The 12,584-nt window shown below is 39.2% G+C and overlaps 1 protein-coding gene across 1 annotated transcript; it reads right to left on the bottom strand.

Annotated features, from left to right (window-relative positions):
* Positions 1–1,802: 1,802 nt before the first annotated feature.
* Positions 1,803–12,582, bottom strand: PGAM5 (PGAM family member 5, mitochondrial serine/threonine protein phosphatase; the record flags this gene model as incomplete). Its single annotated transcript, XM_026091873.1, has 6 exons — positions 1,803–3,668; positions 5,547–5,680; positions 5,945–6,033; positions 7,311–7,436; positions 8,855–9,033; positions 12,557–12,582. Coding segments are annotated over 6 exons (705 nt in total), but the record flags the coding sequence as incomplete, so codon positions are not given.
* Positions 12,583–12,584: the final 2 nt, after the last annotated feature.

Below are 12,584 nucleotides of genomic sequence, written 5' to 3'. Positions count from 1 at the left end.
TTATTATGGGCACATGAAATACAGTTTTCTTCTGGGATTTCTGAATGGAAGGTATTTTAAAGTCTCTGAGTTTGATCATTTGTTGAGACAGACAGCTCTACACTGTGGGAGAACATTCCTATTTTTAGAAATAAAAAAGGCTTAGTTAGCTCTTTATAACTAAAAGTCTATTTATTTCCAATTAGCTGGACATGAGAAAGAGTTGTTCTACTTGAATGACTGTCATTCAGATATATTCCAGCCAGCTAGCAGGTGGGGGTGGGGAAATCAGGCTTTGAGAGACAGCTCTGAAAGTCGCACAAAATAGCCCATATCCTACTCTGTTCCTGAGTATATTAACGTCTTCATAAATTGGTTTTTTGATGCAGCAGTCTTTGCTGCCTCAAACAGCTTCTGTAGGTCTCACATTCCTACTCTTTTACTTCAAAAGATTGTTGTTTGAGGGTTTGGGGAGAAATTGTTCAAAATATGCAGCTAGGCACATAACTGCCTAATACCATTTTACAAACAAAGCCATGTCAAGTTGCTGTGTGTACAGACACTGTACTCTACCCTCCATCTGTCTTAGGGAAGACATTGGAGTTTTAATACACAGTTTATTACTGATRCTAATGCTCTATTAACTTTTTGTCCTTTTACCCTTATTAGTAGTTGCTTTCTTTTTTATATTTAAATGTGTATTTCTGGTGTGCAGGCACGCACGTGCATGCGCGCGCGCGCACACACACTCTCTCACACTCATCATCACCTCCACCACCACTGACAGACCCTTGCCTACTACTTCGTAATTTTGTTCTGGCTTTGGTTGGGTTAAGACTTTTTTTTTTTTTAAGCAACATTTTAGTCCAGTTGTACTGCATTTTAAAAGATTTTTTTTTTTCCTAGTGACACCTTTATTTCATCTATTTAAAAAAAAGTAGCAATTTATGTAGCTATTTGATCACTCATGCCTCTGAAGAAAGCTCTTCCATGAGGAGCCTGTGGAGACACTTTAACTCAGATTGGGATTGTGTGGTTTGTGTTTTATTGGCTAAAAGTTCACTTCTAATGGTGCAAAAGGTCAGTTTTATTTTTTTTTTAATTAGCCAAATGTCTTGTTAAAAATACAGAGTTACCTTGCTTTCTATTCAAAAATAAATGAGTAGTTAAAGTGCCACGATCATCTGTTTACTTTGTGTGGGGAGGGGGGGCCACTATTTGGGTTGACACTGTGACATGGTAAATGACCATCCAGTTCTTACTAACACAACACCAACTTCAGCCAAAATGCATCTTTTGTGTGTTAATATAAGATGAAATATTGTTATGCCACTACTTTATAAGGCTTGGGGAACAGTCTCATAACTTACTTATGAGAGGCAGGAAATCAGCAAGGGGCTTATGAATGCTGTAAAAATTACTATCTTCATTTGGAATGTCCTACACTTYTTTTTTTTTCTTCAAGCAAGCGCCACCGAAAATGTTGCTGATTTCTGTACTTGTGCAAAGATGTGTTTTTCAAATGGTGAAAAGTTTTAGTGGAAAAGTTTTTAGTAAAGCAAGAGGGACACAATATGGTCAGTTATACAGTACCTGGACAGATGTGGTAAGTAGGCCATCAGTTCTGCTTGTAAACACAGGCCTTAACACAGCTGCAGAAGTAAGCTGAGCCACTGTCTTTACTCTGCTTTTGAAGGCTAGAGGAAACACCCCTAGTTGCAGAAGTAGTGCATTTACAGGTAAATAATTAATTTATCTATATCTCAGCTATAAGGAGTCACTTCAGACACATTCTAGAAGAGAATCTCATTCAACAATTCAACTGAAGAGACAATAAAGAAAGACCAGTTATTTTATTCAAAACTTTTAAAAAGTTAATAGACAAAACTGATAAGTTATTCTCACTGCATTGATGAGATAGATACTTCAAAATGTTTTCCTCCTGCCCCCCAACAACTAGCACTGCTACAGCTTTCATATTTTGTTCCCTACTGCCCCAGTTTCTTTGAAGTCATCCTGATAATAGTCCCCTATCAAACAAGCCATTAAACCTTGCGGTGCTAGGTTGCATGCCATGATTATGCTTCATACAGCTCTGACAGAAGTAAGTTTAGGGTTTTTTTCAGGATTCTCAGTGATGATTGATAGAGAATCAGTCAAACTTGTAATTCCTTATTTATTTCTGCTGTATGTGAAATATCGCTAAGTGGCCTACGTATACAGTGAAACTTTCAACATTCCAGGCATTAACTGAGCTAAAAGTATTACAAAAGGTTCAGGTAGCTATCAAATGTCCTTAACATGAAGTGGCTTCTAAGCCCTCTCCTCAAAAATAAACCCTAGTTCTCAGGCACCTGGAACAAGTTCTGCAGTGTCAAAGCTGTACAAAGGAGCAACTTAAAGGCATTCTGCTTCATGTTTATACTGATGGCTTTGCATAGAAGTCATACCACAACTGTTCTTTCACCATTCAAGCAATGGTAGTTTTAAACAGCAATTTGTTCCAATACTGCAGAACCTCTGATCTTAAGTATCACTTATCTTGAGCTCCAGTGCTGTTACTTATCTATTTTGAAAGCAAACTATTAACAAACATGAATCAATGGGAGAAAGCAGAAAAGAGTCTCTACTCCTTGTAAACATAAGAGTCATAACCAGAAGAACTAGTGAAAGATTACTGCTTTTCCCTTTCTTCTATCTTTACTGCTGCAGAACTCATCCCTACATCCTCCTACAGACCAAGTTTTAGTTAAAGGCTTTATGAAACTGAAGAACATTGCTCAGAATAGCTTAAAGGTCTTTCCAAGGATGGAGGAACACATAATATAAGCAGCAGGTAATTCTAGTACCACAGCTTTGAGGCAAATGTTTTTTTAACCTTCTTCTCTTTATGTCTACCATCTCCAGGCACAGTTTACATGAACTCTGGGGGTGAGGAAGGGATGGCAGAGGRGAACAAGGACGCAACATAGAGATATACATCCTCAATAGCTTAGAAAAAACAAAACCTTAACCCTTTGTCCTTTAAAGAGCAGAATTCYCTCAGTTACTTCTTCTGCAAGAGCTGAAATAAGCTGGCTCATCTTCAGTTCTAGCTGCAGTGTGGTATGGGCTGGCCTTTCCAGTTCCCATACCAATTGCTTTCCTGCACAAGAAAAAAAATCCACAGGAGCAAGCTTCGGTTATAGAAATTCACAGAAAAGAGGGGGGGAGGGAAAGGGGGGGGGGAAAAAGTGAGTAGTGCTCTTCTCATAGCTGCTGAGCACATAGACATTCAATTTTTTTGTATTCCACAGCTCAACTTTTAAGAGTTTTTGGGAATACTTGAGGACCGGACAGCTTCAGGCTTACACAGAATTTCTTCTTTTCTGGACTGCAAGGCAGATATGAATATGTATGAAAGAGGCAAGGGGCTAAAGGACATTTTAAAACAGCATCACATCCCAACATCATAGCGATAATCTAGTGGTACTGTAGCCGAATGCACTAGTGCAAAGAGACGAGAGGCAGCTCCCAGACGGCCATCAGTTTCACTCATTCAGGTGCGTGTGATTTTATCCGGAGGCATGAATCCTGTGTCACCCAGTGTTCGAAGTGCCACTCTTCCATTAGGCCGTATCACCAAATGGGTTATACTACCATTGTTCAGAGACATTCGCAGCCAGCCTTCTGGGGGGAACTGCAACGCTCTACAAAAAAAAAAAAAAGACAAGTAATATTGTTCATCCATAAACAGTTATGTTATTAGCACGCAGCTGACAGCATCATCTGCTGTGCCAGATAAGGGAAAAAATGGTTGCGTATTCTGCAGTTTGCAGGCAAATGCTCCTACACAGGCATCGTTGAAAAAAAGATTCTGGTGTGCAACTGATATGAAAATGCAGCTTTGACAACTGGGCCAGTGCCAACAGAGCACTTTCATAAGTGGAGTCCAGCAGACGGGTATGATTAACAGAGACAGGATTAATTCAAATGGACAGAAGGTCGAAGCCATAAGATACTCAGGTTGCTGGGAGTACTCTGAGCAACCTAATAACAAACAAGAGGACAGATGCCATAGGTTCAGTTGGTCATTGAACCAACTGCAGTACCACAGAACCCTACACTGTTTAGGACAGTTAGAGGCAAAGACAGCTCACTTGTCTACATAAGTCTCCCCCACAGACCAAAGGCATAAGTAGTATGCACATGTCTACCGGTGTTGATAAGGCTAAAATTACCATAGGTAAGCACAGCAGTGAAGGTGTAATGACATATTAGGTATTCTAGTAACCAGCATATGCCTATGGCAGAAATTCACCAGAACTACTTTCCTTCAGTTACCTTGTTCCCAGAAGACAACCACTTTTTTGGTAAAAATTCAGTATCACRGGTCTTTCTAGTCTCCAGCTATTTTATCCTAAAATTCCTAACTGAATAGCCTCAGGAGTTCAACTAATTGTAGTAAACAGCCAGAGAAAATATGAAGTCCTCTCAAACATCTTCTGATATTGAGGAATAACTTAGCTTTGGCTATAGAATAGTATTTAAAAGGATAAAATAAATAACACTTATAGTCCACCTAGATTCAAAGGGAACACTCTATCGGATTGTGTTCAATTTTGTTACCATATAGCCTGAGTGGAAGGTAAGATATTGAAGAGAAGTTGYAAAAGGATGGAAGAAAGGGCAAAGAGAAGAAGTATTACAGCGAAAGGCTAGGAAGTTGCAAGGCAATCTTTTGCAACAGGAAAAAATATTCTGTTTACTTGATCAATAATTGTAAGTACAGAAATAYTGAAGAGCTTTAAAACAGTCCACAGAGCAGACAAGATAGCATTTAAATAGTTCAGCCAAATAAAGCTAACTGTTGTAGCTATTGACCAGATTAAAATTTAATCACAAGTGTCCTGCTCAAGACAAATTATCTTACAGATAGTGCTTTGTTGATGGGGKAGAGGAATAGAACAGCCTCAAGTGACTAGATACAGAGATGGGCAAAGACCCAGAACTGTTTTCTCCTTCATGAGCTGCCTTGATGTTAGCTGAAAGATCCACTTCCCCCAATTCAGTATTAGATGTCCTTGCAAGAACACACTAACACAACTTCAAGATGATACCAGTATCTTCCATTAGTAAAGATTTCCCAAAACTAAATGAATCTTTCAGTATGTGAGATCAAATTCATGTCACTTCAAAAGAGACATCCAGCCAGATGCTCTATTTGTTGTCTTATCTGACAGCCCACACAGGCACTGTCTGCAGTTTTTTGGGAGGCAGATGCATAACAGGCATTAAAGACCTACAAAAAAGGTTTCAAGCCTCAATGATTTATTCTAGCCTCAGCCATTTTCACTTTAGAATTAGAGTGGAAATTTTCTAGCTTTCAAATATTTCTCATATCTGCAAATTAATCCTGTAATCGGGTTGCAGGAGCAGCTGCTCATAACGCAGGTACTCATCACCAACCACATCAAAGCCTGCCAGATCAACAGATTTTCTAGTTTAGCAATGCAATACACCAACACTATTTCAGCAAAACTATAACCTTTTAAAGAACACAGGTGAACATTGAATCCAACAGGTACCTGCAGACAATATAACGGATCACGTTGGCATGGCAGACAAAGATCTCATAGCTGTCTTCCTCCTGCTTTGCATCAGCTCTATGAATGAAGTTTCGAAAAGCAGCCTCAATGCGAGCTCCATCTTCGTAATACTGCTAATGGCACAGAGTTCATAATTAAACATGGCTCAGAGCAGCATGTGCCATTATCTGCATTTGCAGATGGGATGCATCTTCTAAAGAGTTCTTTAGAGATACACGCTTGAGGCTGACCTAACACTTAGGAAATAAAAGTTATTTTAACTGTTCCATACACTTACTGGGGAGGGGAAAATATGCAGTTATCTAAGGTCTATGATGAAAAGCATCAGTACAGACGCCACAAGTCAGAATGTTAAAAATAAATAAATAAAAAGTTACCACAGCTTCTGGTTTCCAGTGAGAGACTGGCGGATCTGGTTCTATAGGTGCTCCCTCTCTCAGCAGATCAGTGCTAATTTTTTTGACTCCTGAAAAATTATATACCCATTCAGAAATTAGTTGTTACTTCACACTACACTGCAAACAGGCCCACAAAACTTCAGCCTATACATTTTTCAAATTCTATATACAAAGAAGCCTTCACCTTGACCCTAAAGTCCACTCTAGCCTACATAATGTCTATCAAGGACCATGAACCTCTCCAGCACAACTGTTTTGTCATCAGCAAGGTGAAGTTTATTCCAACAGAACAGCCAAATCAATTTGGCACAGTAAGTTGAGACTTCTCAGTGCTACCTTAAGTTGTAAATCTAAAACAACATGTCAATAAGAAATGCCAGTGCTACACTTTTAATGTTTTAATCTCTTTTACTCTGAGGAGGGAAATCTTTTTTGGAAGCAGTACATTCAAGAGAACAAACACAGAATGGTTAATAGAAACGGACTTTCAGCTAGTCATACCTGAATATCTGCTAAAAAACAAACAAACAAAAAATCCCCAAACCCAAAAGACCTACTCTGACGCTCCAGAGAGAACTAGCTATAGTGAGAAATCTTTAGTTCACATTTCAGTATGTGTGYACATTCTCATACAGATTTTTGTATTGTTCACATCAGATTTCACTGCAATCAGTAGTTTTTGCATTTCAGTGTGACCTAGATGTGCAGAAGTCTAATGTGGAGTTTAGATCAGCTACTCATACCACAACTTAGACAGCCACGGTTTTGCTTAAATGGCAGTTACTGGAGGGGGGGAAAGAAAAAGGGAACAAAAAACAAGGCAGCCACCCACACGCATTACAGAAATCCATATCCTTTACCTTTACGAGTGTGCCACATCTTCCTCTGCCCACAGGACAGCACAGTGCACAAGAAGGGCCTGTTAACTAACCCAGCAAGCATCGCTACAACACCTGGAGTTTATGATTCTCTTCTCTCCTGCACTATTGACCCCTGAGGYCAGGTAAAGACTGAAGTAATCCTGATGACCTGTGACAGTCTTTGCTCACAAAAGCGTAAGAGAAGGAAGAGCAATCAGCAGAGTTCTCCTACACAGCAGTACATACTGGTACCAGCCTACTCACTCAGAGGGGCCAGCTCCCTCTTGTATTTTTAAAGATGAACTGGAAACAAGCAGAATTAGGGTTGTTAGTTTCTTTAATTTAAAATATAGACATACTCACACAGGTCTAGAAATTGGCTAGTAACAGCTCAATTACACCTTAACTCAAGGACAAGCTTAGAATTCTACTGGAAGCAGTTTTCGGAATCAGAAGACACTGATACATTAACAGAAGTCACTTACCGGGGAGATACTTGCTGATAATTTCAGTTGTTTCAGTTGCTCTAGTCATGGAGGAGTGGATAATCTGATCAAATTTCAACCCCAAGCTTGCCAGTCTGTGCCCAGTCAGTTCAGCTTGTTCTCGACCTTAAAAATGATATTCAGTATTTAAGTTGCTGATACTCAAGCAAGAGCCTCACACAAACTACCTAAGAAGTTGTACAGTAGAGATAGTAGTTCATCATCAAGCCAGTTTTTTTCTTCTCAAAAAGTAATTGGAAGAATGCTTTTATTAGTGCCACTACCTGTTCAGACCAAATTTACCAGCTAGCCARTTTCAGCTCACATTTCCACTGGCAGGAATTTTTCTTTTTACTTAAAAATAAATGTTATTTTTAGAAATGCTCACCAGAGTATTCCATGTCCCTGTTATCCCCACCTCAAGGAAGCCACCCCCAACAAAAAAACACTGCTGACTCAAGTCATCTCCCATCTCTATGTTTTGGGAGCATAAAAGAGGAAACTGTCAAGCAGATCCACTCAGACAGGATAGCGTATTTTTCTTATAGGCAACATCATCTAGGAACAGTTAAGAACCATAGCACTTGGATATACTACGGAAGGCTTTATTCCATCTTTTAGGTAGGTAGGCAAAAAAAACCCTGGCAGTTTAAGCAACTCAGCAAAGGCACAGGGTGAGACAGGGGTAAGATTATACTTTGTAACCAGCATCTCAGTTGTGAAATTACCGTTTCACTCCTGTGTGCACACTGGCAATTAAGACTTGAATAAAATAAGGTGTTTATCCTAACCATTTGGCATGAGACTTCCAACACCTCAAGCARCACTACCCAACAATATTTCTTCCCCCCACCAAAACAGTTTTGATATATTTATAATCAAGAACACATCTGCTGCTATTACTAAGCTATTACAAGAATATTAAATCAATACTAATTAGCATTCGATAACTAGTCACCGGATCAATGAGTTAGATTAACACAGATGGCTGTTATTCTCATTTCATGTAACTGATCAGCAGTGTTCCCAGAAACACTGCTTAGCAACAAAAGTGAAATATATCTCATTAACAAACACTCCAACAGAGGAGACAGTCTGGTAAAAAAATATCTTTTCATAACTCAGCCAATTAACTAACACAAACAGACTCCATCTTCTACAGGTAATTTATTTCCAAGCTAGTCACAGAGCTAAGTTTCAGACAAAAGCCTTAGCACTGGAGAATTATGCCAGCTGGCATGTAAACTTAGCTCAAACCCCTTAAAATAGTTTGAATTTTCCGTTATGAAGTTTCTCTACAACTGTGGCATGTATTTAGAACTCCGTAAAACATGCTTCATAATGTTTGGATTTAGAAGATCAGAAAAGGAAAAAACAAACTAACTTTTAATATCTTTCTATTAAAAAGGATCCAGCAAGTGGATTAAGGTTTGGCAGTGAGACCTAAAGCAGAGCTGAGTTACTGACCTGTACTGATCAAGACAGAGGCRAATAAGAAGCTTTTTTCTCAAAAAAGAAGGTACAATGTTTCCAGTAATACATACCAAGTGGGGTCAGAGTTCTATCTTTATCAGCCCGGCCGTCCAAATTATACTGCGAATGGCGGATAAGGAATATGTGCCTGGTGGCTTTTGCTTTGCAGTGATCCAAACGCGAGGCAAGTTCTTCTTCCCCCGTTTCTTCATTTTTCTTTTTGAGGTTGATAAGAGCCAGTGGTTCACGTCTAAACAAATAGATTTAAAGAGTCATTTTTACACAGGTGAGACTAAACCGCAGAGGAATTTTTACACATGGATAATCTTGCCTTAGTTCTAGATTTAACTGAAGTACTAAAATTGACTATTTAGCCATTTATGTAGCAAAACTGATTCAAAACATTGTGCAACAGCTATAAATAAAAGCCTGTGTTTAAGAGAGGAAAAAAAAAAAAGAGACATTAATGCCACTGACATCAATAAATTTGCTGTTTAGCCACAGCCACCTCTCAACTAATTCCTGCAACACCAAACACAGTGAAGAGTCAAATTCTAGTGCAAGCAAGGGTGCACACTGAAACGTACAAATGCTACAGTCGGTCTGGACAAGAAGCTGATAAACACTTTATTAGGACTTTGTATCTGGACTCCCGTCAATTCAATAGTTAAGATTTTCACTGAAATTCACAACAGCTACACTAATACCTTTTCTTTAAGGGAGAAAGTATCCAAGAGGAGAAGCGACAAACTTCTGATTATATCTATCCAATCAGTCAACCCTCTTACTTTATTGATACCTGACTGAGGTCACACCAGGTCCCACCAATATTATTTTTATTTTTAAACTTGGAGTGTTTATTTACCCTTTCAATTTTTTCATCACTCTCTCACCTGAAGCCACTTTAATCTTTCTTCCACTTTGTCATACTGCACACTAATCCCCCTCTCTGCAAACTATAACCTTCCTCTCGCACATCACCCAGACAGTTGATCCTGTTCCACAAGAGGACACTGGGCACAAAGGATCTTCCCTTCCCTCCTCCAGCATCACAGATTAGCGCTACAGCTTTCCTACTGCTGACGCCACCACTGCACTATCCTCATCAACCCTGTCCAAGTCTCCCACAGATTAGTCTTTCTGGTCCCTTCTCTCTACTGATCCTCCTCCTCCCTATTAACACAAATCCTTTTACTATGTCTCTCCATCTCGGAAAGTAAATCCTTTCCCTTGATCTCAAACCTAAAGAACAGTTAGTTTATTCAATCCCCTGAAGATCTCACTTCTTCCATTCTTATAATTAAATATGTTTCTTCATTTGCTTAGATTTTTTTTAATCAAGAATATTATTTTTATTCAGTTTGGGGCAAAGCAATTTAGTCAGAGAAGTTGCTGCTTCACAGATTTATTTCCACAGTCAAAGGTAACCTTAAAAAGCCCTGCATCATATTTTGCTTTAGGAAATACATGATTTCTATTTGACCATGAGGCTCAATATATTCATTAAACTGTTAAGAAAGTTCTTAGCAGACAGCATTAAAAATGAAGCAATAGTCCCATAATTAGAAGTTCCACTGAAATTTCACAGATTTTTTTTTTTTATTCATTAGAAACTATACTGCTAGGAAGATACCTTAGGAAAACAGAAAGAATGTCTCGAAAATTCAAGCAGATTTCTAAAGTAAAGCAGAGATTAATTCATCCTATGGCAGAAACCCAGGATAAGAAATTGTTTGCATTTAGAAATACAGATATTTCTAGACCTCATAAAACTATTTTGAAGGACCACCCAAAAAAATTAAGGAAATCATCCAAAGCACAGAAACTTAGGCAATAATTTAAGGCTTTTCTCCTGCACACCAAGCTCTCTAGTTAATAGAAAACTAATTAGAATAGCTTTCAGATAAAGTGTCTTATATGAAATGAAACCGTATCTAGTCTTTTTTAAAAACTGAACTGTATGATTCTTGTGCAAGTGGCACAGACCAATGCAACATCCTTGATATAGTATCATGTCAGGTTAACAGAAAGTTTGAAAACAGTCACTTGCATTCTGCTGCTTAAAACTTCAAAATTTCTGAACTGTTAAAAGAATATTATAATAGCCAATTATTTGCTCATGAATTGACTTTACTAATGTTCTTTTTTTTCAAAAGAGAAGYGGTCAGATGCTTCATATATTTATAAGCCTAGGTATTTAACAACTTTACCTATTTATGTTGCTGCAAACCTTGCCCCAAAAGTGGAGCTAAGATTTCAAGCAGATAGAGCAATAGCCATACCACACCAACTGGTACAGTAGAAAACTAAAACTGATCTGCACTAATATATTTACATAATATACAGCCATTATGTGTACACTATGATAAACAGTGATGTAGTACTCTATCATTAACTGCTCTATTAAATGTCATCTAGCTGGTATTTGTTTAGGCAATTCTGACAGCTACATCAGCTACAGCCCAATCTCTACTCCCTGTATCAGGAGTATTGAGATACCAAAAAAAGGTTACCCAAGTCTGAAAGGTCACTCTCCCTTACAGCAAGCCRATTATTCAGCAGGACCAGGCTCTACAATTAAATAAGTAGTTTTAGTACCCATTTAACTAGAAATAACTGTATTTAATGAAAGTCACTATGATTTTTATAATTAGGGAATACAGAGCCCTACGTAAACATGCATTTGATTCTGCTGCATCTCACAAATCAAATCAGGATGCATTATACAATAAAAAAATCTGTTAGTGCTTAAGTTTGGATTTACTATGATTAAACAGGAGCCTGACAGAAGTCTCCCTAGGGAGATAATTCTACCAGAGAGAAGCTGAATGAGCCAAAGCTCAGTACAGACATTTGCACATCCTAACTGCAGAATCAGAAAAAAAAGAGTTAACCCTTGGCTTAATGTAGACAACACTATGAAGAAAACAACTTAATTAGAGTCCAAAGCAGCATTACTCGTACTAACTTGCAGTTCCAGGGTCAACATAACTAGCAGGCCTACTATACACCTAGTATGTAATAACACTTTTTGTCTGCAAGAATGTTGCTATTAAAAAGGAACACCTTTGCGTAGAAATAAAGCAATACAGAAATAAGGTTAACACTGGGTTAAAAAAGTAGATAAGTCTTCTACGCATTTAGGTTTTGATAAATGCAAGCACTAAAGCTTTGCAATCTCACGAGAGAAAAGAATTACAATAAAGCAATCTGCACATTTTTACAGAGAGAGAAGTCTCCGAACCGTCCCAACTAAAACACGGGGAAGACCTTCCTYCGAGTACTCTGTTGCCCAAGATGAAACCTTTCCTAACCGGGGTTACACTCAGCAATCTCAACCGTATTCTGGTTTTCAGCAGCTCACCACCTAAACATTCAGCTGGAGGGGAGCCCTGGGGACTCCTCGCTTGATCCCAGACCCCGCTGCTGCGCTCTCCGTAAGGGCCTCACCTGCAAGTCTCAGGCGCAAGCGAGGGATCCCCTGCCAGACGAGAGGGCTCCCGAACTCCTCTACTTGGCAAAGCACTTGGCGACCCGAGTCCCTCAAGCACCAGCTTCCCCTCCGGAAATGACCGCGCAACTGCCAACTTCGCAACATTTAACTATGTTTTTTAGCCAGCGTTTAAGTTCAACACATATATTTACGCAGTGTTTAAGCTCAGGCTCCCGAGGACAGCAGCAGGCACTGACAAATCGCTCGTATCCGCGCGAGCAGAGCCAGGAGGCACCACGCCGGCTGCCGAAGCGAGCAGGCCCCGGCCCGCGGCGCCCACCTGTCCCAGTTGCTGTCCCAGAAGCCGC

The sequence above is a fragment of the Apteryx rowi genome, unplaced genomic scaffold (genome assembly GCF_003343035.1).
Source record: "Apteryx rowi isolate R43461 unplaced genomic scaffold, aptRow1 scaffold_93, whole genome shotgun sequence".
NCBI lineage: Eukaryota > Metazoa > Chordata > Aves > Apterygiformes > Apterygidae > Apteryx > Apteryx rowi.
Note: the sequence above shows the minus strand (reverse complement) of the source record. Positions and strands in the feature narration are given on the sequence as shown.